Here is a 21,622-nt window from a genome sequence, read left to right as displayed (position 1 = left end):
TAGCTCTTCTGCAGGCTGAGGTGGGAGGATTGCTTGAGCCTAGGAATTTGAGGCTGCAGTGAGCTATAATCACACCACTGCACTCCAGCCTAGGCAACAAAGCCAGAGCTTGTCTCAAAAAAAAAAGTAAAAAGGAAAAAGAAACTATCCGTGAGTTGTGAATTCAGACAATGGGGAAATTTTTTAAGGATTTTCACCAGAGAAGCAACATGTCATATTTTAATTTAGAAAGATAATTTTGACAGTAATTTCAAAAATATAGTGCATGGAAAACATACTAGCCATAGGGAGGCCGTTTATGTGATTAATGTTGCAACTCAGAAAAAAAAAATATATATATATATATGTACGAGGAAAGGTTGTGGCAGTGGGGATGGTGGGGATGGAGAGGAAGAGCATCTATAAAGTTTTTTGTTTTTTTTTTTAATTGGCAGGATACACTTCATCAATTACTTTTTTTTGTTCTATTTTTTGGGTGAATATTTTAGATTTCTTCTTCTGTCTATTGCATGCCATTCTCAAATCATGCAAAACTGCTGGTTTTCTATTTAAATGGGCTAAATTAATTTTGGCTAATTTAAACAGAATTTGTATATAACCCATTAACAGAGATTTGTAAGAAAACACAACTAAGTGAGTTTCTTTAAAAAAAAATATATTGTCACACTATTTTAAAAAGTTTGCAACAGTTTTTTTTCTTTCTTTCTTTCTTTCTTTTTTTTTTTTTTTTTTTTTGAGTAATTGCCCTGGTGTTTGCGTTTGTCTTTGAAAGTGGCACAAATCTGTAATTCACTTAAAAAAATTATTACAAAAGATATGTTCCTTATATCTCATCATTTATAGCCATATTAGGACAAATTCCCCAGGAGCACAGTACCATTGGAACCTAAAATAATAGTTGTAGCAAAAGGAAATATGATTTATTGATTTCTGTGTTCCAAGCAGTGTTCTAGTTTCTTATGTACATTCTAGTTTCTTTGTATTTTTCACAAAAGCCTTTTAGAAACAATAGCATTACCATTCCACAGGTAAGATATCTGTGTTTCATAGAGTTTAAAGAACACGTCAAAGTCACACAGAATTTAAGAGTTATGAGTTAGGTTATGACCAGAATCAAGGTGGTTCTATTGATGGCATGAGAATTTTGCTTTCGGCTTAGTACCTTCTAAAAATGATTGAAGCCTTTATTGATTTCTGAGTAAGTCTGCATACATGTTCTTTCTTGTAGTAGTTAGAATGGCAATTACTGAACTGGGACCACTTGAAGTATCTTCAGTTCCACCTAAGGACATGGACTCTGGCTCCAACTGCCAGGATTCAAATCTTAGCTTCATCTTTTTTTTTTTTTTTTTTTTTTTGAGAAGGAGTCTTACTTTGTCTCCCAGCCTGGAGTGCAGTGGTGCAATCTCAGCTCACTGCAACCTCTGCCTCCTGAGTTCAAGTGATTCTCCTGCTTCAGCCTCCCGAGTAGCTGTGACTACAGGCGCCCACCACCACGTCTGGCTAATTTTTTGTATTTTTAGTAGAGATAGGGTTTCACTCTATTGGCCAGGCTGGTCTTGAACTCCTGAACTTGTGAGCCTCCCACCTCAGCCTCCCAAAGTGATAAGATTACAGGCGTGAGCTACTGCACCTGACCAGCTTCATCTCTTAATATGTAATCTTGGGCAAGACAATCTCTTAATGACTCCATTTGATTGCCTCAGCTGTTAAATGTGGAGAATACTTATTCATATCTCATTAGTTGTTGGAAGGCTTAAATTAGTTAAAATATGTAAAGTACTTAGGAGGGTGCCTAGCATAGAGTAGGCTCTATATAAATGTTATGATCATAATTGTTATCATCATCCTCATTACTTTTCAGTGGATGCTGTTACTCCTCAAAGAATGTAGGAAGGAGAAAGTACCAAATCATTTTTTAAAAAATTCAAGACAATATTTATCTGGAAATGAACTATTTTTAAGGCAAATTTAGTCAATGCATGTTTTAGTAATATAATACAAATAATATGCTGTTATTGAGTTAATTGTAGTATTATTTTTAGATATGCCATTCAAAGGTCATCCATTAATGCTGTCTAATTATTTTTTAACATTTTCATGGTATACAAAAACTTAATTTTCATTGCTTTTATGAGTTTTGAAAAACCGTATGATTTGATTTGCAAGTCTAGTATCTATCTAAGATGTTATCTCTGACCTTTAGTCTTTTTTAATCCTTTGCATTAGAATTAACTCCCTCTCTTGGACTGCTTTACTTTAGTGCCCTGCGGTGGATTTTTAACTAAGCGCAAAGGGACTATTTTGTCACCTGGATACCCTGAGCCTTATGACAACAATCTGAATTGTGTGTGGAAGATCACAGTGCCAGAGGGAGCTGGCATTCAAGTAAGAATATTTAAGTTTTTCTTCTTTTCATTATCTGTTTGTCGTTAATCTTTTCAGAGATGACAGAATGAACATTATTTCTAAAAGTTTAGCAAGTGTTTTTGACTGACATGGTTGAAATGAATAGAAAGATATTTGTTATTAATGTTTTTCACATAGAATTAACAGAAAGCCAATTCAAGATGGCATAAGCAATACAAAAAATGTATTACCCCCATATAACATGGAATCTTGAGGTAAGCAGATTTAAACATTATTTCAGGGGTTCAGCTGTGTCTTTCCTCACCCAGGTTATTTCCATCGCTCTGTTCTGCCATGCTCAGCCTGTTGGTTTTAGTTCTTAGACACCTTCTCCTGAGGTCTTGAGGTGGCTGCAAAAGCTCTAGGCATAACAGCCCTACATAGCAATGGCCAGCAGCTAAATCAGAATGTCCCTATGTTATGTACCATTTCAGTGGTTAAGAAAACTTTTCAGGAAACCTGCCAGCAGACTTTCCCTCCTGTTTTATTGACCAAGATTGTAATCATATCCATTCCTGACGTATACAATGGGCAACAACCAAAGATTTACTATGATTTGGCTCAAATAAAATGGTGTTACGTATCAGGAGTAAGCAATAAGTGCAGCCTCCTATGATGCACACATCTCTCACTTAATTGAACTAAACCAGGTCTCTGTTAGCAAGGAAGGAGGATGCTCTTCAAAAATAGGTAATCAACAGTGACTGTCCTGTTATTTGAATTATACCTATTTTGGGGGCTGCTATTTGGTGAGTTATTCTGTTTACATAAAGATATATTTTTTTCTGGATGAATTGGTAATATTTTACTGCAGAATCAGTATATATATTCTATGAAAGGTAATTATGCTTCATAAATATTACATTATCTAGCCTTCACAGATATAACTTTATTACTTCTCTAATTGACTTGTAGAGTTTTTATTTAGAAATTTGAGACATATATGAGTTGTGGAAAAATTAGCCAAGACACCGTGCATTTATAATGAAATCACATTGAAGCATATTTTTTAGTAAAAAACAATCAGCTTCATGGATTTATAATTGTTCAGACGTTTTAAAAATTACTTGACTTGCGTTGGGAGTAAAATATGCCAGCAAACCAATGTCAGAGTTTTAAGGGTATCCAAAGATTATAGATGCATACTTACATTCTGGCTAGTTTACAGACAATTTGTAAAATTTGAAGATAACTAATCAACTCTATCTTATTATAGTAGAATAGTAAGGATTTTGGGATTGCCCATGTACCAGCTTATGTAGAGGATCTGAAATGATATGATATCTTTAAAACCTTCATAGAAATTTTACTATCATCTGGTTGTAATCTTCTGAAAGTTATTCTAGAGCATCTATATATTAACATTAGCTTACTTATTTCCATCTTATCTTAAAATTATGAAAACCCTGGCATTTTTTATTTAGTTTTCATCTTCTCTTTTTGACCCACTGCAATGTGGCTTCAGCACCCAATACTCTAATAGAGCCAATCTCATAGTGAAGATCTAAATGTGATTAAATCCATTGTGTGGTTCATCTTTCTTGCTCTGTCAGCAGCTCTCTATCTTGTTGTTCCTCCCCTGATTCCTAATAGACTATTTTTGTCTCCTTAGATCCTAGGAAACCAATATTTTCTTGGATTTTGTTTTGTTTTCTCTTCTACATCTGTAGCTCCTACTTCTATATCTCCTACCTGGTCTCCTCTTCCAATTCAATCTATTGTTCAAATATTAGTGTTTATGAGATTCTGTGGCCTTTGTTCATTTCACTTTATTCTCTCTGGGACCTTGTCTAATTCCATGGCTTCAGCTACTTTCATGTGCTAGAAATGTCCGGACCTAAACCATAATAGAAAATCAGAAAACATATTTTCGAATGAGGTGCTGAATAAATTATGACATCCAGACCTAAATATCTAACCCAGACCTCTCACCTAAGCTGCAGAACATATATCCAACTGCCTACTGGACATTTTCAGCTAAACTTCTTGATGGCTTGTCAAATTCAACCTGTCTAAAAGTGACTTCATAGACTCTTCTCAAAACTATAGAACTTTCTCAGTGTTCTCTTTCTCAGAATAACTTCCTCATCCATTAAGTTACACAAGCCAGAAATGTTAATTCTTCTCTGACTCTTAACTCGGTACAATGAAATTTGTCAGGTCTGTCTTTCATAAATCTCTTAAACAAGTCTATTTCTCTCCATCCACACTTTTACTACCCAAGATCAGGTAGCGTCATCCTTGTCCCAGGTTCTTATTCTCCTCCGGTCTATCTCCTGTACATCTAGTAGAGTAACCATCTGAAAGTAAAAATCTAATACTATCATTTTTTTGTATATAATACCTCAGTTGTCTCCAATCTCCTTAACTCCTTTGACACTACTGATTATGCCATTGTGCTCTGTCCTTATTTTGTAACTATTCTATCTGTACTATTTCAGCTCCTTATAAAAACCTAGCTTTCTTTTGCCTTTGGACCCTTTGTGCATGTTGTTCTTTCTGCCAACACTCTCTATGATCTCCTTTTATTTTGCTTATTCTTACTCGACATTTCTGTCTCAACTTAAATACATTTTCTGTGGAAGACCTTCCATGAACTTGAGACAAGGTTAAGTTCTGCTGTATGTTCTCACAGTTCCCTGGAATTTATTTATCATAACACCCATCACATTTTAATGTTACTGCTAATTATCTATAACCTCATGAGGACAGTGCCAAGTCCATTCTGTCAGCTAGTACAGTTCCTGGAAGTACATACTGCACAGTGCCTGGCAGTATATTCTCAGTACATATTTTTAGAATGAATCAATGAATACTTGCACAAGTGGAGTTTTGACTATTTTAGGGTTAGCAGGCATAATGAACTACTAAGATGTTTGCAGAAAAACTATGTTATATATCACTTATCCTAGGCAAACACTATTCAAAACTGGACACATATGAATAACACTAAAATCTTCCACTGAGGAAGGACTTTGTTTCTTGACTGTACTTTAGAAAACAAAATTTGAGTTTAGCAGAGCATTTAGCAAACATATAGTGTGTAAAAATTTTGGATTTTAATTGTAAACATGCTAAAAACAGCTATCAAGGACTTTTTTCTGATTGATCACTTATATGGATGCTAGTTTTAGACATATCACTGAGTTATAGAAACTTGTAACACATACACACACACACACACACACTTATGTAATATATGACTTATATTTGAATCTTCATTAAATTTACCTAAGAGCTACCTGGCTACTACACTAGGTTTAAAGATCAATATTTAATATTTGTCTCTGTTGGGCCAAATATATGTGTGAATAAAGAATTATATGAATATTCAATAAATCATATATGAGATAAAGTGGGATTATCATTGTTAAAAAGAGAGGAAAAGAAGAAACATTTGGAATGCTGAAAAATTACAATAATACAGAATAATTGAACCATTCTTTGGGAATTACCTCAACAAACAGATTAATTTGTTAAATTAATATTATGTGAGAATATCCCACTCTTTGTGGCAAAGAGTAGATTCATTTATTTGTTTGTTTATATTAGCAGGATATATTGGAGAATTTCAATGGGGCTACATTCAAAATTAACAGTGATAGTTATCAGGAAAAGGGAAATATGTAATAAACCATGGGGAAAAATATGTTGATTACATTATTGTATCAGTTTACAGATGATTATCCTGATTTTATGTAATCTGAAGTAAAATGGAATTTGAACAGTTATAATGATAGAAGCCTAGTTTTAATGATTGGAAATTCATTACCTCATAAAGCTATTCCATTGCCATGATGGGCAACTATATCTAATGCAAAGTTACTCTGAACAGTGAGTCAATAATTACCTCTTTTAAAATTTTTAGTTGGGCCGGGAGCGGTGGCTCACATCAGTAATCCCAGCTCTTTGGGAGGCCGAGGCGGGCCGATCACGAGGTCAGGAGAGCAAGACCACCCTGGCTAACATAGTGAAACCCCGTCTCTACTAAAATACAAAAAAATTAGCCGGGCGTGGTGGTGGGCACCTGTAGTCCCAGCTACTTGGGAGGCTGAGGCAGGAGAATGAAGTGAACCCGGGAGGTGGAGCTTGCAGTGAGTGGAGATCGCGCCACTGCACTGCAGACTGGGAGACAGAGCAAGACTCTGTCTCAAAAAAAGAAAAAAAAAAAATCTTTAGTTAGCTTTCACGTGTCTTCTGTCATAATGAGTACTCAATCATTTATTTGAGTCCCTTAACAAATCTCATAGCATTGTCTGCTAGTCCTTCTGGCCAAATTCTTCTTCTACACTCTATATTTTTATTATGCCAAACTACATTCACAATGTACCTCAAATCCCAGTGGCAAATTATATTACAGCTCTCTGGCTGCTGTAACAAATTACCATGAGTTTTATAATTACAAACAACAGTTTTATTTTATTTTTTTCCTCATAGCCGTGGAGGCCAGAAGTCCAAAATCAACTTTACTGCACTGAAATTGAGATCCTGGCAGAACCTCTCCTACCTTGTCCCTGACCACTTCAGGGTCTCAAGAATGAGAGAATCTCTTCCTTATTTTTTTCCAGCTTCTAGTGGCTGCTGGAATTCCTTGGATTCTGGCCACATCACTCCAATTTCTGCCTCCGTGGTCACATTGTCTTCTCTTCTATGAGTGTCGAGTCTCCCTCTGCCTCTTTTCCCCTCTCTCAAGATTCTTAAATTAAGCTCATCTGAAAGACCCTTTTCCATATACGGTAATATTTAGAGGTTCCAGAGATCAGAACCTAATATCTTCAGAAGGCATTATTCAGCTATATACACTAGACATATGTATCCAGAAGTAAACTGACTTTCTTTCTCCCTCCTAGGTAATAGATTTTCCTGGAGATGTCTACATTTTTGCTCTTGTTACCCCACTACTCTCAATAATTCAGAAAAGAAAATAAATTTTTCTCAAAATTTTCCTTTCACTTCCTCCCCTATTCGAATCACACAAAATTTAATAACTTTCTCTACAGCAACACGTGTAATATCTGGATTCCCATTTTTACTAAACTTGCCTCCAATACACTTCAGTCTCTCATTGTTTTTTACTGCAATACATATTGAAATATTACTGAAATAGATATTGAAATTGTCTTTTCACTTTTACTTTCTTCACCCAACGCAGTGCTGTACCTAGAGCACAGTCCTAATCATGTTCTTCCTCCGACTTCTGAAACCTTCATTGGAAAACTGAAGGTGTCACTGTGTCTTGAAGTGCATAGTTACTATGCTGGTGTTTAGTTTTTTATTGAGTTTCTCCCCTAATCTTCCTCTTAGCTAAGATTTATTGAGTCGTTACTACATGCTGGGCACCTTATATGAATTAACTAATTTAATTTTTATAATGAATCTATGTATTAGATACCCTTATGACAATAATTTATTTAAATAATCTGAAGTACAGAAAGATGAACAACTTTCCTTTAGTGGCATGCCAATGAGGAGAAGGAGCCAGGAAGTTGCAAACCTAGGCTCTTTGATTCTAAGTTCTCTTGTATTTAGCTACTAAGCTCTACTCTTTTGAACTTTTTATTATTTCTCTAACTTTGCATGTGTATTTCTTCTTATGTAAATACCCTCCCCTGTGGCTAAATAAGATTACTCATGGTCCACTAAATCTAGCTCATGGTTTGATTCCTTTTACATTGTTAGACACTCAATAATTTCCTTCAGCTCAATATCTTTAGCTTAGCTCAAATGTCACCTCCTGCGTGAATCTTCACATTTTTTAAAAAGCTGAATGCAGTATTTTCTTCCCCTGAACTGAAGGAAAGGAAATTTTAGACATGAAGAGGGAATTTATAATTGTTTAAGGAGGTAGCAGTTATATTACAATTATACAGCTTTACTTCTGGTCTTCTTCCTGTCTTAGAACATTGCCATTGGGCCTGATGCCAATCCTACAGGCAGGGTATCTATTGCCATGTGGCACTCACCCCTGGAAACAGGCACCAATATTCACTTGTATGGAAGAATAATGATGGGCTATTTTGCAGATAATAAATTTTTAATGAGTGAAATTGTTGTAATTATTTAGTGAATGAGTACAGTGCCTACGTTTTTAACAGATTTTAGCTTAAAAAAAACTTTTAATAAAGTTATTCCTTTCCTTCCTCTAAAACTACAAAAAAATTAATAAAGAAATAGCAAAATAGTATCCACAGTTGTGAGGGTCCTGTGGGTTCTTGCAAAAACTCAAGCTGTGCCAAGTGATGTGCAATAAAGTAACACATGCCTCTTTCTTTAAATAAAATTTAATAGATAGGAGAGAATTAAATCTCCCTAATATTTCCCTTCTCAACTTTAAGGACCTTCAACTGTGAATTAGTTGCTATAACTCTATTCATTAAAATAAATTTTTAAACATGCATTTGAATTAATTACAAAATGCCATTTTTTCTCATCCATACTGAGACTTGTTAAAATTATGCATGTTAAATTTTTTTAAATAAAGGAAGAGAAGACATTGAGCAAAGTTTATGCAAGGAAAGGATAATTTAAAAGTATCCAGAAATAAACTTGGTTTTAAAAAGGTTTATTATAAGCTCCTATAGACTTGTAGACCACAAATCTGGTTTTTCCTAATAGCTACAAGAAAACTAGGAAACTCAAATCAATGACATATACATAAAAATTAACCAATTGTTTTGAAAATGAATTGAGATTCCAGGCACTGAGTCATTAGATTAGCTCAAAGCTTTTGAAAAGAGAATGTTCTGAGATAGTGACAGACATTACTCTGGTTATACCCATAGTGAACGTTGGTAGGTGCTTCAAAGGCTTTTCTGTGTAAAAATCAGCTCGTGTAAGCCAGTACAATAATGGAAAAAAATCAGTTCTGTTAAAAACCTTCTATGAGGGGCCACAGTTATGTGGTCCAGGATTTGAACTCTCTTTTCCAAGGGAGATTGGTGGACTATAGTTATGTGTATCTGGTTAGAAATGTCTATTCTTACCTGTAATTATTATTTCACAGGTACAAGTTGTTAGCTTTGCCACAGAACATAATTGGGATTCTCTGGACTTTTATGATGGGGGAGACAACAATGCTCCAAGACTTGGAAGCTATTCAGGTAAATAAGAGAGCTGAGCTTAATTAAAATACAAGTATAATTAAGAATATAAACAAAATTAAAGAGCTACCTACAACTCTTACTTGGTGGTTTTAATTTGCTTTTTACAAACTATACACAAAGATACAAGGACTGAAGTTTAAAAGATTTAAAGATGATATCAATATTGATATTCAAAACCTTATTATATTTTTAATTCTTTATATATTTGTCTAATTATTTATTGATGCTTTTATATTACTGATAATATTTTCAGCTGAGTTGGGGTTCAGGAATAGTATGTATGCTCTTTTCCTTAAAAGGATGAGCAATAATAATTAAAAAATTACACTGTGCTTTGAATTGTGTGCTATGAAGTCATGAAAATAGCCAGGTGAATGCTACAAGGTACTGTTAGGTGAGAATAAAGAGAATACAGAATTATTTCTATGAAATGAATAAAATTGTATAAAATTAGTATATACATGTGTAACAAGACCAGAAAGAAACAAAATAAAAGTCTTATTTTTTATGTAAGATGTGGACTTGCTTTTAAAATCTGTTAGATTTATTAAGGTTGTTATTTTTTGAGATGTAGTCTCGCTCTGTCTCCCAGGCTGGAGTGCAGTGGTGAGATCTCAGCTCACTGCAACCCCTGCCTCCTGGGTCCGAGCGATTATCCTGTCTCAGCCTCCAGAGTAGCTGGGATTACAGACGTGCATCACCATACCCAGCTAAGTTTTATATTTTTTGGGAGAGACGGGGTTTCACTATGTTGGCCAGGCAGGTCTTGAACTTCTGCCTTCAGGTGATCCACCTGCCTTGGCGAGCAGGTGATCACACCTGCTGAGATTACAGGTGTGAGCCACAATACCCGGCCAGATTTATTGAGGTTTAAAAGGTAATTTATGCAATAATTTAAAAGCTTTTGCATATATAAGTTGAAATAAAAAGTTTTACTTTGTTAATTTTTTACTATTATAGTTTTTAAACTCTAGAAATATAAACATAGCTAACAGATTAGCTTATTCAATTCAGATATACTGAAATAAATTTGAATGACTAAGCTTTTAAGAGATTTTTAAATGGAGTAGTGGAACCCATTATTTATCAGAACCAATGAGGAAAAGAAAGAAATATCTGGAGCAGGAGTGATTTGATTTAGGCATGAACAATATAGATTTAGATAGAAGTCTTAGAAAAATCCCACACAATTTTAGTATACTTTTATTTATAATAGGTTGGGGGTAATACTTTATTAGTATCATTATTAATTTTTGTGTGTGCATTTTTAGAGACAGGGTCTGGCTCTATTGCCCAGGCTGGAGTGCAGTGGTGCAATCATAGCTCACTGCAGCCTTAAGTTCTTGGGCTCAAGTGACCTATCTGCTTCAACTTCCTGAGTTGCTGGGACTACAGTCACATGCCACAACCTCAATTAATTTTTATTTTATTTTGTTTTTTTAGAGCTGAGGTCTTGCTGTGTTTCCCAGGCTGATTTCCAACTTGTGGTCTCAAGAGATCCACCTGTCTTACAGCCTCCTGATTAGCTGGGATTGTAATCCCGTGATTATTACATGAGCCACCACACCCATCTGTAATACTTTAAAAATAATAATATAATGATAATATAAGTGATAAATAACACCTGTTGATCACTAAGTGCTAGTTCTGTGTGACATTTGCCATGCATTTCCTTATTTGATCTTTCTAGCAAACCTGGTAGGTAATGGAGGCTTAGAGAGATTAAGTTGCCTGAGGTTGTACAACTAATGTTAGAATGAGATTGGGACCCAGCTGGTGTGACTCCAGAACTAGAGCTCTTAATCAGTAAGATCCTCTAAGAGACTTAAGGCAGGTGAAATGACCTTTTAAGTTTCTGTTTATTCCTGTCTTCAGCGGTTGCCGTTATCACACTATGGTCAGAAAAAAAGCAAGTGTGTGCTCTGTAATAAATTTTTTCTGTTCTTTCATAGAAGACATCAGGAGTGAGGTCCACAAAGTTGTGCAAAGCAAATGTAAAGAAACCAGTTACTTACAAAGAAATGTTTTTAATGATCTCAACTCATATGCTTGTTGAACTTTGTCTTAAAATGTAGAATTAACGCTTACTTATTTTCATGCTTGCCATTTGAAACTGCTAGAGTTGGAGTCAAAAATCTTAAACTATTTGCTCAATAGCAGACTCAAGAAATAATTGTTTCAAGCAGATACTTTATATTTTCAAACTCAATAACTTAATAAAATAAATTTGGTCTCCTTCAGAAGTCCAGAAAAATACCATTATAATGCATTTGCTGAAAGACAAGAGTAACAGTAGTTCATAACTGGAATTTTTTTGAAAGCTGACTACCAGCTTTGCTGTCAGAGTTTAAGAAACATTAAGGCACTTGACCTAGTATAGAATAATCTATCTATCTAGCTGTCTAACTTTAATTCATTATTAAAAGTCAATCAATGACTATATTATCTGACTCATACAAAGTTGTTACTATACTATAAAAATCACGTACAAAGTTCAAAATTAAGTTTATTTTTATTCCTTTTTAGTTTGCAAACTGTTCTATTCATATTTTGTGTTTCTTTTTAATTAGTTCACAAATCTGGTGACATACAGGCAGTTAAAACTGGTTATCACTTTGAAAATCAGAAGCCTCTGGTATAGCACAGTCTTCAAAAAACATATTGGAAAACAGAGAGAATACACAGTAATAACCTCTTTGAACATGATCATTGCAAACATTCATGTTTCTAACAAGATTAACTTTACATATATATGTATTTATTGTTTATTATCAGCTCATGCACAGAATACTGAAATCCACATGAAATTCAACTTTTTTTTCGGTGAACATGTCAAACATATAGCTTTAACTTTCACCAGCTCTTTTTGCTCCTACCTATTTTTAGGAAGCAATCTAAAGCCATCACAAGTGGTCTGTCTTCTTGGAAATAGGAACAGTATATTGAAAGAGGATTGTGAGAAAAATATTTCTACTATTTTTTTTTTTGAAAAACAACTTGATTAATGCATATTTTTAGTGGTAATCTATTGACTGATTAGTAAACTTACTTAATTTTATTATAGTACTTATTATATGGCCATTGACTTGCCTTCTCATATATCATTTCAGGAACAACAATACCCCATCTTTTGAATAGTACGTCTAATAATCTATATCTAAATTTTCAATCAGACATCAGTGTTTCTGCTGCAGGATTTCATCTTGAATACACAGGTAAAAATAATATCATGTGCCATTCAAAAAGGTTAAGAACAAGTTTATATTAATTAAAAAATATTTTTGTGAGTATGTATATATTATAGCAACTTTCTCAAATAAAACACTGTCTTATTAAAATTTTGAAGTATTACTTCAATTCAATTACAAAATTATATGGATAAAGTTTTAATGATTTCACAAGAATTTACAAGTTTTTTTTTTGTTATTGAGTAAGAATAATTAATGTGAAATCTACCTTTTCAACAAATGTTTAAGTGTGCAATATTGTATTAACTGTAAGTCCAATATTATGCAACAGATCTCTAGCACTTACTCATCTTGCATAACTGAAACTTTATACCCATTGAACCACAGCTCTTCATTTCCCCCTTTCCCTATCCCCTGACAACCACCATTCTACTCCACTTCTTTGGGTCTGACTATTTTAGATTTGCCATGGAAGTGGAATCATGAAGTATTTATCCTCCTGTGATTGGTTTCTTTTACTGTGTAATGTCCTCCAGGTTCATCACCTCCTGGTCTTTATATCTGTTTTTATCCAGTACTACACTGTTTTGGTAACTCTATCTTTGTAATATATAATCAAGAAGTAGGACCCCAGCACTTTTGTTCTTCTTGCTCCAGAATTCTTTGGCTGTTCAAGATCTTTTGTGGTTCCATATGCATGTTAGTACTTTATTTGTGGAAAAACATGTCACAGATTTTGATAAGCATCAAATTGAATCTGTAGGTTGTTTTGTGTAGTATGGACATTTTAACATTATTAAATATTCCAATCCATAAAAATGGGATGTATTTCTATTTATTTGTGTGTCTTCTGTAATTTTTCTCGTAGCCATTTTGTAGCTTTCTTTCTTTTTTTTTTTTTGAGAAGGAGTTTCGTTCTTGTTGCCCCGGCTCGAATGGAATGGCATGATCCTGGCTCACTGCAACCTCCACCTCCTGGGTTCAAGTGATTCTTTTGCCTCAGCCTCCCAAGTAACTGGGATTACAGGCACTCTACACCACACCCAGCTCATTTATATTTTCAGTACAGACGTAGTTTCACCATGTTGATTAGGCTGGTCTCGAAATGCAGCTGATTCTTTGTATGTTAATTTTGTATCTTGCAACTTCATGGATTCACTTATTAGTTCTAACAGTTTTTTTTTTTTTTTTTTAATGGAGTCTCCTCAATATTACTGATAAATAATGATTATTCATATTTCTGGGATACATGTGATATTTTTGTACATGTATACAATGTGTAGTGATCAAAACAGGGTAATTGAATTATCATTCATAACCTCAATCATTTATCATTTATTTATGTTGGGAACATTTCAAATCTTCTCATTATTTTAAAGTATACAATAAATTATCATTAACTCATCACCCTGCTTATCAAACATCAGAATTTATTCTTTCTTTCTAACTGTATTTTTGAACCCATTAACCAATCTCTCTTCTTCCTTGCCTTCCAAGTCATCCATTTCAGCCTCTGGTAACCATCATTCTACTCTCTACCTCCATGAGATCAACTTTTTTAGCTTACACATATGTGTGATATGTGAGAATATGCAATATCCATTTTTTATGCCTGGCTCATTTCACTTAACATAACATCCTCTAGTTCCAGTCATGTTGCTGCAAATAACAGGATTTCAATTTTATGGCTGAATAGTACTCCATTGTCATATATACCATATTTTCCTTACCCATTCATGCACTGATGGACACAGGTTGATTCCATATATTGGCTATTGTGAATACTGCTGCAATAAACACGAGAGTGCAGGTATCCCTTTGATATACCAATTTTCTTTCTTTTGGATATATACCCAGCAGTGGGATTGCTGGATCTTATATAGTTCTATTTTCCATTTTTTAACGAAACCTCCCTACTATTGTTTATAATGCCTTGACCAATTTACATTCCCACCAAGAATGTATAAGAGTTACCTTTTCTCCTTTTTTTTTTTTTTTTGGTTGCTTGATAATATCCACTTTACCTGGGGCAAGATGACATCTCAGTGTGGTCCATGGAGTCTTTATGTTGTTCCGCATTTAGGGTTTTATCATCTGCAGACAGGGACAATTTTAATTATTCCTTTTTGACTTGGATGCCTTTTATTTCTATTTCTTGCCTAATTCCTCTGTCTAGGACTTCCGGTAGTATTTTGATTAGAAGTGGAGAGAATATCCTTACCTTCTTCCTGATTATAAAGAAAAAGCTTTTTGTTTTTTACCATTGAGTATGATGATAGTTATGGGCTTTTCATATGTGGTCTTTATTATGTTGAGGTAAATTTCTTATACACCTAGTTTTTTTTTTTGAGAGTTTTTAATAATGAAATGGTGTCAAATACATTTAAATACTTTTCTTTTGCATTCATTGATACAATCATGTGACTTGTATTCTTCACTCTGTTAATGTGATATATTACGTTTATTGATTTGTGTACATTTGACCATTGTTACATTCCAGGAATAAATTCCTCTTGGTTGCGGTATATGATTTTTTTTTTTTAACATGCTGCTAGATTTGGCTTACTATCATGTTGTTGAGGATTTTTGCATCCATGTTCAGAAGGGATATTGAACTATAGTTTTCTTTTCTTGTGGTGTCTTTGGCTTTGCTATTAGGGCAGGGCTGACTGCAATAAAAAAGTTTGGACATATTTTCCCCTCTTCAATTTTTTTTGAAGAATTTGAGAAGGATTGATGTTAATTTTTTAAGTGTAAGGTAGAATTCACCAGTGTAGCCATCTGGTGCTGTGCCTTTCTTTGTTGGGAGGACTTTTTTAACTGATTCAATCCTTTTACTAGTTACTGGTTCATGTAGATTTTCTGTTTCCTTAAAATTTAGTCTTGGTAACTTTTATATTTCTAGGAATTTTTTTTTCATTTTTCTGAGTTATTCTAATTTTTGGTGTGTAATTGTTCATAGCAGTCTCTTACTCTTGTAATATCTGTGGCACCAATTGCAATGCCTACTTTTTAATTATAAGTATTTTTAAATTGAGAAAAAGGAACTAGATCCTGTAGAGATTTTAAAATTGGAATTAAAGTGACTACTCCTGACATAGAAAATGTACATTCATCTCCCAAATTCCTGCAAAACTTTCCATCATAAAAATAGATTAGTTCCCCTATTAAACACATATATGAAGCAATGTGTCATTTCATACATAAAATCATCACAAATGTAATTAGGTGAGTGTTTGGGTAACTATGGGTTTTCTTACTCTCTACTTAAAATGCAAAGAAGACAAAATCTTTCAACATCATCTCATTCAGGCCACTTAGTTCCACACTGAAACACCATGACCTAAATTGAAGTTTTGATAGACATGAAACTCTCAGTGGGAGGGAACAGCAGCTGCAATTGATAAGCATGTGCTAAGTAAATAATATTTAAATGATTTTTTACATGTTTTTGGTTTTATAATGAAGTTTACTTTTCAGTTATTGCTAACTTCAGATACAATAAATGTATCACTGTAATGCAAATACATGACAAATCCATAAAACAAAATTTATTCATTCATTCTTTATTCAGCCGACAAATATTTTGAACACCTACCATATGTCAGGCATTATGCTCGACATAAAAAATGTGAAGATAGACATGTCACAGTATCTTTCTTTGAAGAGTCTTGTAGAAGATTCACAAAGATAAAGCAATATTACAGTGCTTTGAATACAGTAATAGATATATTTGTAGTAGATCACCCAAAAGCAATAAATAACCATCTCCATTTAGGAAATTCAGGGAATACTTCAAACAGGAGGTGACACTTGGGGTGAGTCTTAAAAAATAAGGAGTTTTACAGTTAAGCAAGGAGTGGATAGATTCAGCAGAGGAAATCTCACATTCAGACAGCTATTAAATATGCTGCATTAGGAAAAATTCAAACTATTTCAGTAGGAATGGTACATAAGATATGATGCAGTGGCAGTAACTAAGGCTGCTTATATAGGCAAGACTACTCCTGAAAGGTGTAAGACGTCATAATGAGAAATGTGACTTTGTTATAGGTGCCGCAGGTCAAAAGCAGGATATGTTTTGATAGTTCTTCATGATGCAGACCATTAAATTATTGTAAACCACAAGTAAATTGAAGAAACTTTAAAAAGTCTCTTGTGGACAACTTTTGCATTTCTAAAATATATTGCTGAATGCAAAAATCCTTTATTTGTATAATATATGATCACTAATATTTAACAAGATGATATAGCTATATATAATATTTTTTAAACTGTTCTTTTGGTTAGAAATTCTTATTTTTAATAAATGAGATAAATTGAGCTATATCCTAATTAACACATAATAGATGCTAATAGTACATTGTGTCTTGCCTTTTAGAACAGAGAATTACAAGTTTGACTGCTCTTCCTAAGGGAAATCAATAACTACTCACATTAAATCTCACAATTTTAGGTCTTGGAAACCAACATCTTTGACAGGAAAGACATACTAGTTATAATTTAAGCATTTTAAATCATGATCTTTAATTTAGAAAGTAACATTGAGTGCTTATGTGAAGTGCACTCTGCTTAGAACTGTAGGGAAATTGGGAGATGAATGAGACAAATCTCTTTTCTAATTGAGTGAAAACTTTATTACATGGTGTATGTTTTTCCCTGTACTGTATTTGTGACTGTTTACCCAATTAAATTACAACTTGTTATTTCTATAAAATGAGCAAAGAAAGCCACTGTCCTCTAAATTAATTATCTGAATCAAACTAAAAAATGTGAGAATTTACTATTGGTAATGAATGAGCATAAGAACAAATGATGCGTTGGTATATTTTATGTGCAGTTGCTTTAAATAATAACACTACCAACTCTCCTAATAGTCCAGAGGCTATTCAAAGTGAATGGCGTTTAATCTATTAGTTTGAATTCACGTAATTTAAATGTTCGTAAAGCGATGCTTTGGGTTCAAGATGATCCCTAGATACTTCTTAAGAGTCATTAGCTATCTAGATTCTTCACCTAAGAGAAAAATATGCAAACAAAACATAGAGCAGGATATTTATGCAATCTATGAAATGTGTTAACTGTATTTTTCAAAAACCACAAAGTGGCAACCTATTAGAAGATGATATTATAGTCAGCAACTTTTTAAAGCATTGTGTTGATAGGCCTTATCAAAACATTTGCTGAATGCTTCCTTTTAATTGGATCATTATTATTTGAAAACTTCCTGAATTAAAGTAAATATAATTTAAAATAGCACTACAAAAAGCCTTTAAAGGTATAGAAAAATAATTTTATCAAATCATAATTTAGCAGAAGTTAACTCTCCATGTAGACAAAGACCTTTCTTTTTCTTTTTTGAAGAAATTTAATAAATACCTTACTAATGGTATACTTGACTACATTGGTCACATAAAAATACTACAGTTGCATGTGCTATTTTTACACAAAGTCAGTGACCCTAAATTAAAATTATAATTATAATAGAAAACTGAAAGGATACAGAGAAATAGATGTGAAAAAGAGAGTTACAGAATATGGAAAAAGAGAGGTAATAGGGGAGAGGGACTGATAAAGACAGGTGAGAAAAAGATACATTTAGTTGACAGTGGGGAAATCAGTGCCAAAGGACAACTAACATTCTTTCAATTAATTTTTAAAATTTTAGAGTATGTTTCTTGTTTGCAATTCTGTTGTCTAATCAGGAAGGACATTAACATAATATTTGCTAAGTACTGAGTTTAAATTCAGGAGAATGGTGGAAGATTGAACAAGAAAATTTAAAGACTAAGTATTACTTTACAGTACTAAAAAGACTAATAAATTCTGCTCTGGTCTTTAAGGACAAACGTATAAAACAAGCCATGGCAGCATTTTTGACTGCATTGTTAAGAACAGATTGAATAACAGTTAAAATGTGTTTGGTAGATGAAGTGCTACATAGAGCAGCTGTGGTTTAGAACAATATCCAGTCGGGCAACCAGAAAGACTGACTGTTCACTCAGTTGCACACTGGAGACTATTATTCCCAGAAACTCCAGAGAATACAGTGCCCTCTACCCAAGCACCATGGATTTTTTTTCACCAAAATAATGTATTTTGCTCATGGAAAGAGCATCTTAATTTCTGTCAAGTTTCAAAAAAGGTAGCCTTCTCTTAGTGGAGAAACATCTATTTTGTGATAATTCAAGAATCTGTTCATTTGTGAAGGCAGATTTTGATAACTAGATACAGAAATTTTGAAGAACTCCCTGTGTATTTAGAGGCATCTCAAAATACTGGCTGAGATATACAGCCTCTGAAAGAGAAAACTGTGTTTTTTAATGCATGTAAATAAGGACTAAATTTTTTGTTTTAAATACCTAATTTTAGATACTTGATATAAGCAAAATACTTAAACAACTGGGTACTGGGTAAAAATGACATTGGGTGTGAGTGGTGTGTGTGTGTAAACAGGGTAGGTATATTAACTTTTTTCTATGAAGGAGACACCTATGTCACTGCACATCTTTGGGTATTTCATTTGTGACAGTCTCTAAGATAAAAGTTCTGCCCACTGGGTAACATAAGGGAAGAATCACAATGGGGAAATCACAGTCTATAATCACACTATGAATACCAGGAACAGATGCAGAACACTTTAAGGTTTTCTATAAAAAAGGATAGTGTTTATATTTTTCATCCAAGAAAGTAGACTCTTACTATATTCCTAAAGGAGTATTTTAAATAGTGAAGGTTTCAGGAAACATGGCAGGTGTTCTTTCTTAGTAAATGGAAATTTGGCTGAGATTCTTCCCAGCAAGTGAGTGTTTTCTCCATCTGATTTTTCTACTCATGAGGTTTTCAGGAAAAAAAAAAAAAAAAATATATATATATATATATATATATATATATATATTTTGTGTGTGTGTGTGTGTGTGTGAGTGTGTGTATATATATATATATTTGTGTGTGTATATATATATATTTTCTGGTGGCAGAGTTACTACACAGATATGCCCTGCTTTTGATTTACTTAAAAGGTAAATGCTGGCGGATAGGCTGATTTATTTTTATTTATTTATTTATCTTATTTATTTATTTTTTTATTTTTGGAGACATAGTCTCACTCTGTTGCCCAGGCTGGAGTGCAATGGCACTATCTCAGCTCACTACAACCTCCACCTCTCAGGGTCAAGCAGTTCTCCTGCCTCAGCCTCCCGAGTAGCTGGGACTACATGTCATGCTGCCATGCCTGACTAATTTTTTATATTTTACTAGAGATGGGGTTTCACCGTGTTGACCAGGCTGGTCTTGAACTCCTGTACTCAGGCAATCCACCCACTATGGCCTCCCAAAGTGCTAAGATTACAGGCATGAGCCAACGCGCCTGGCCAGATAGGCTGATTTTTTAATCATTTAGTGATCGTTTCCTTCTTGAACCTGAGATAATGGCATTTTAACTTTAGAATGCCTGATCTTTAATATTTCTGTTATCACTATTATCATTTATATCAGACAAACCTATTGTTCCTTCCACTCAACCCTTTCTACACCTTGGTCTTAATAATATTTCTAGATATTTGATCATTTCATATCATTACCTTCCTATCTACTAAATAAAGGCAACATTCTTTAGCCTCTTATTCCAACACTGGTTTCTTAATGCTTCATTTTTCACACATGAATTTTGTAATATTCCCCCACTTAATCAAATTAAGCATTTGTTTTTAGAAGTAACATACCTTTCCTCTCTCTACTCCTTTCGCAATTCATTTCCTCCACTTGACATGCTCTACTTCTCTTTTTTTTTTCTCGCTATAAGACTCTTAACTCTTATGTTCTACTCTGAATTGTGTGTGTGCGTGTGTGTGTATGGATTATTTTTATTTGTGAACCTTTTATTCAACTCCATCAGTGTTCTTGTTTTTTTGTTTTAGCCTGTGTTTGTTTTTGTATGTTGTTATCAGGTAGTCCTCATTCTTCCTTTCTTCCACCTTGTTCATTGCAGATTAATTTCTGTCTTTGGGACTGTAATTTGTGAGTGTGTGTATTTATTTATTTATTTATTTATTTATGAGACGGAGTCTCACTCTGTCGCCCAGGCTGGAGTGCAATGGCACGTGATCTCAGCTCACTGCAACCTCCACCTCCCAGGTTCAAGTGAATCTCCTGCTTCAACCTCCTAGTAGCTGGGATTACAAGTGTGCACCACCATGCCCAGCTAATTTTTGTATTTTTAGTAGAGACAGGGTTTCACCATGTTGGTCCGGTTGGTCTCGAACTCCTGACCTCGTGATACGCCCGCCTCTGCCTCCCAAAGTCCTGGGATTACAGGTATGAGCCACCGTGCCCAGTCTTTGTCATTTGTTTTTATCTTACACATCACAGATATAAGAGAGAAAACATAATTCCTATTTTACTTAAGACTGGGGACTGGAAGTCAGGTTAGCAAGGGGCTGGGGGAGACATTTAGGAGGGAGTGTAATTCCTGGAGTGTAGGGGATGCCACAGTGCTTGGTGCCACAAGCTCCTTGTGCCACTCCCCCATGCTCATTGGATCTCAGCACCTTATGTGCTGCTTCTTATGAAACACCTGCACACAAGTATTGCCAAGGGCTGAGGAGCTGTTTGAGATTTTGTGTCCTGTATGGGAATTGTTTCAAAAGAAATCAATGACCTCTGCATTCTAACAATATTTTAAGGAGAAAAAGAGAAGGAGACCAGCAAGGAGTCTTGTTTCAGAGGAGCAGTACATGTGCAGCCACTTCTCTGCCCAGCAGCGTATGCCCCATATCCATGTGGGCTAGGCCCTCACCTCTACCCACTTCCTCCCATGGGCTGGAGAACAGCAGTGAGATCCCCAGTAGGAGGCCGGGGGAAATCTGGGCAGCTGCATGTTTTCTGAGCATCTTCTCCATCCTTGCTCCTTTTCTACCCTAA

At 34.3% G+C, this 21,622-nt stretch overlaps 1 protein-coding gene across 6 annotated transcripts in view; it reads left to right on the top strand.

Annotated features, from left to right (window-relative positions):
- Positions 1–21,622, top strand: part of CSMD3 (CUB and Sushi multiple domains 3) — a 1,225,248-nt gene that overhangs the window by 1,057,359 nt on the left and 146,267 nt on the right. For all 6 annotated transcript variants that reach the window (XM_045398613.2, XM_045398612.2, XM_045398610.2 and 3 more), the window contains 3 exons: positions 2,264–2,388; positions 9,413–9,509; positions 12,623–12,727. In XM_045398613.2, the coding sequence (XP_045254548.2) occupies positions 2,264–2,388; positions 9,413–9,509; positions 12,623–12,727 (327 nt within the window). The remainder of the gene's footprint in view (positions 1–2,263; positions 2,389–9,412; positions 9,510–12,622; positions 12,728–21,622) is intronic.

Source organism: Macaca fascicularis, chromosome 8, assembly GCF_037993035.2.
Source record: "Macaca fascicularis isolate 582-1 chromosome 8, T2T-MFA8v1.1".
Lineage (NCBI taxonomy): Eukaryota > Metazoa > Chordata > Mammalia > Primates > Cercopithecidae > Macaca > Macaca fascicularis.
The sequence above is the reverse complement of the archived record's forward strand: the minus strand, read 5'-3'. Positions and strand labels throughout refer to the sequence as shown.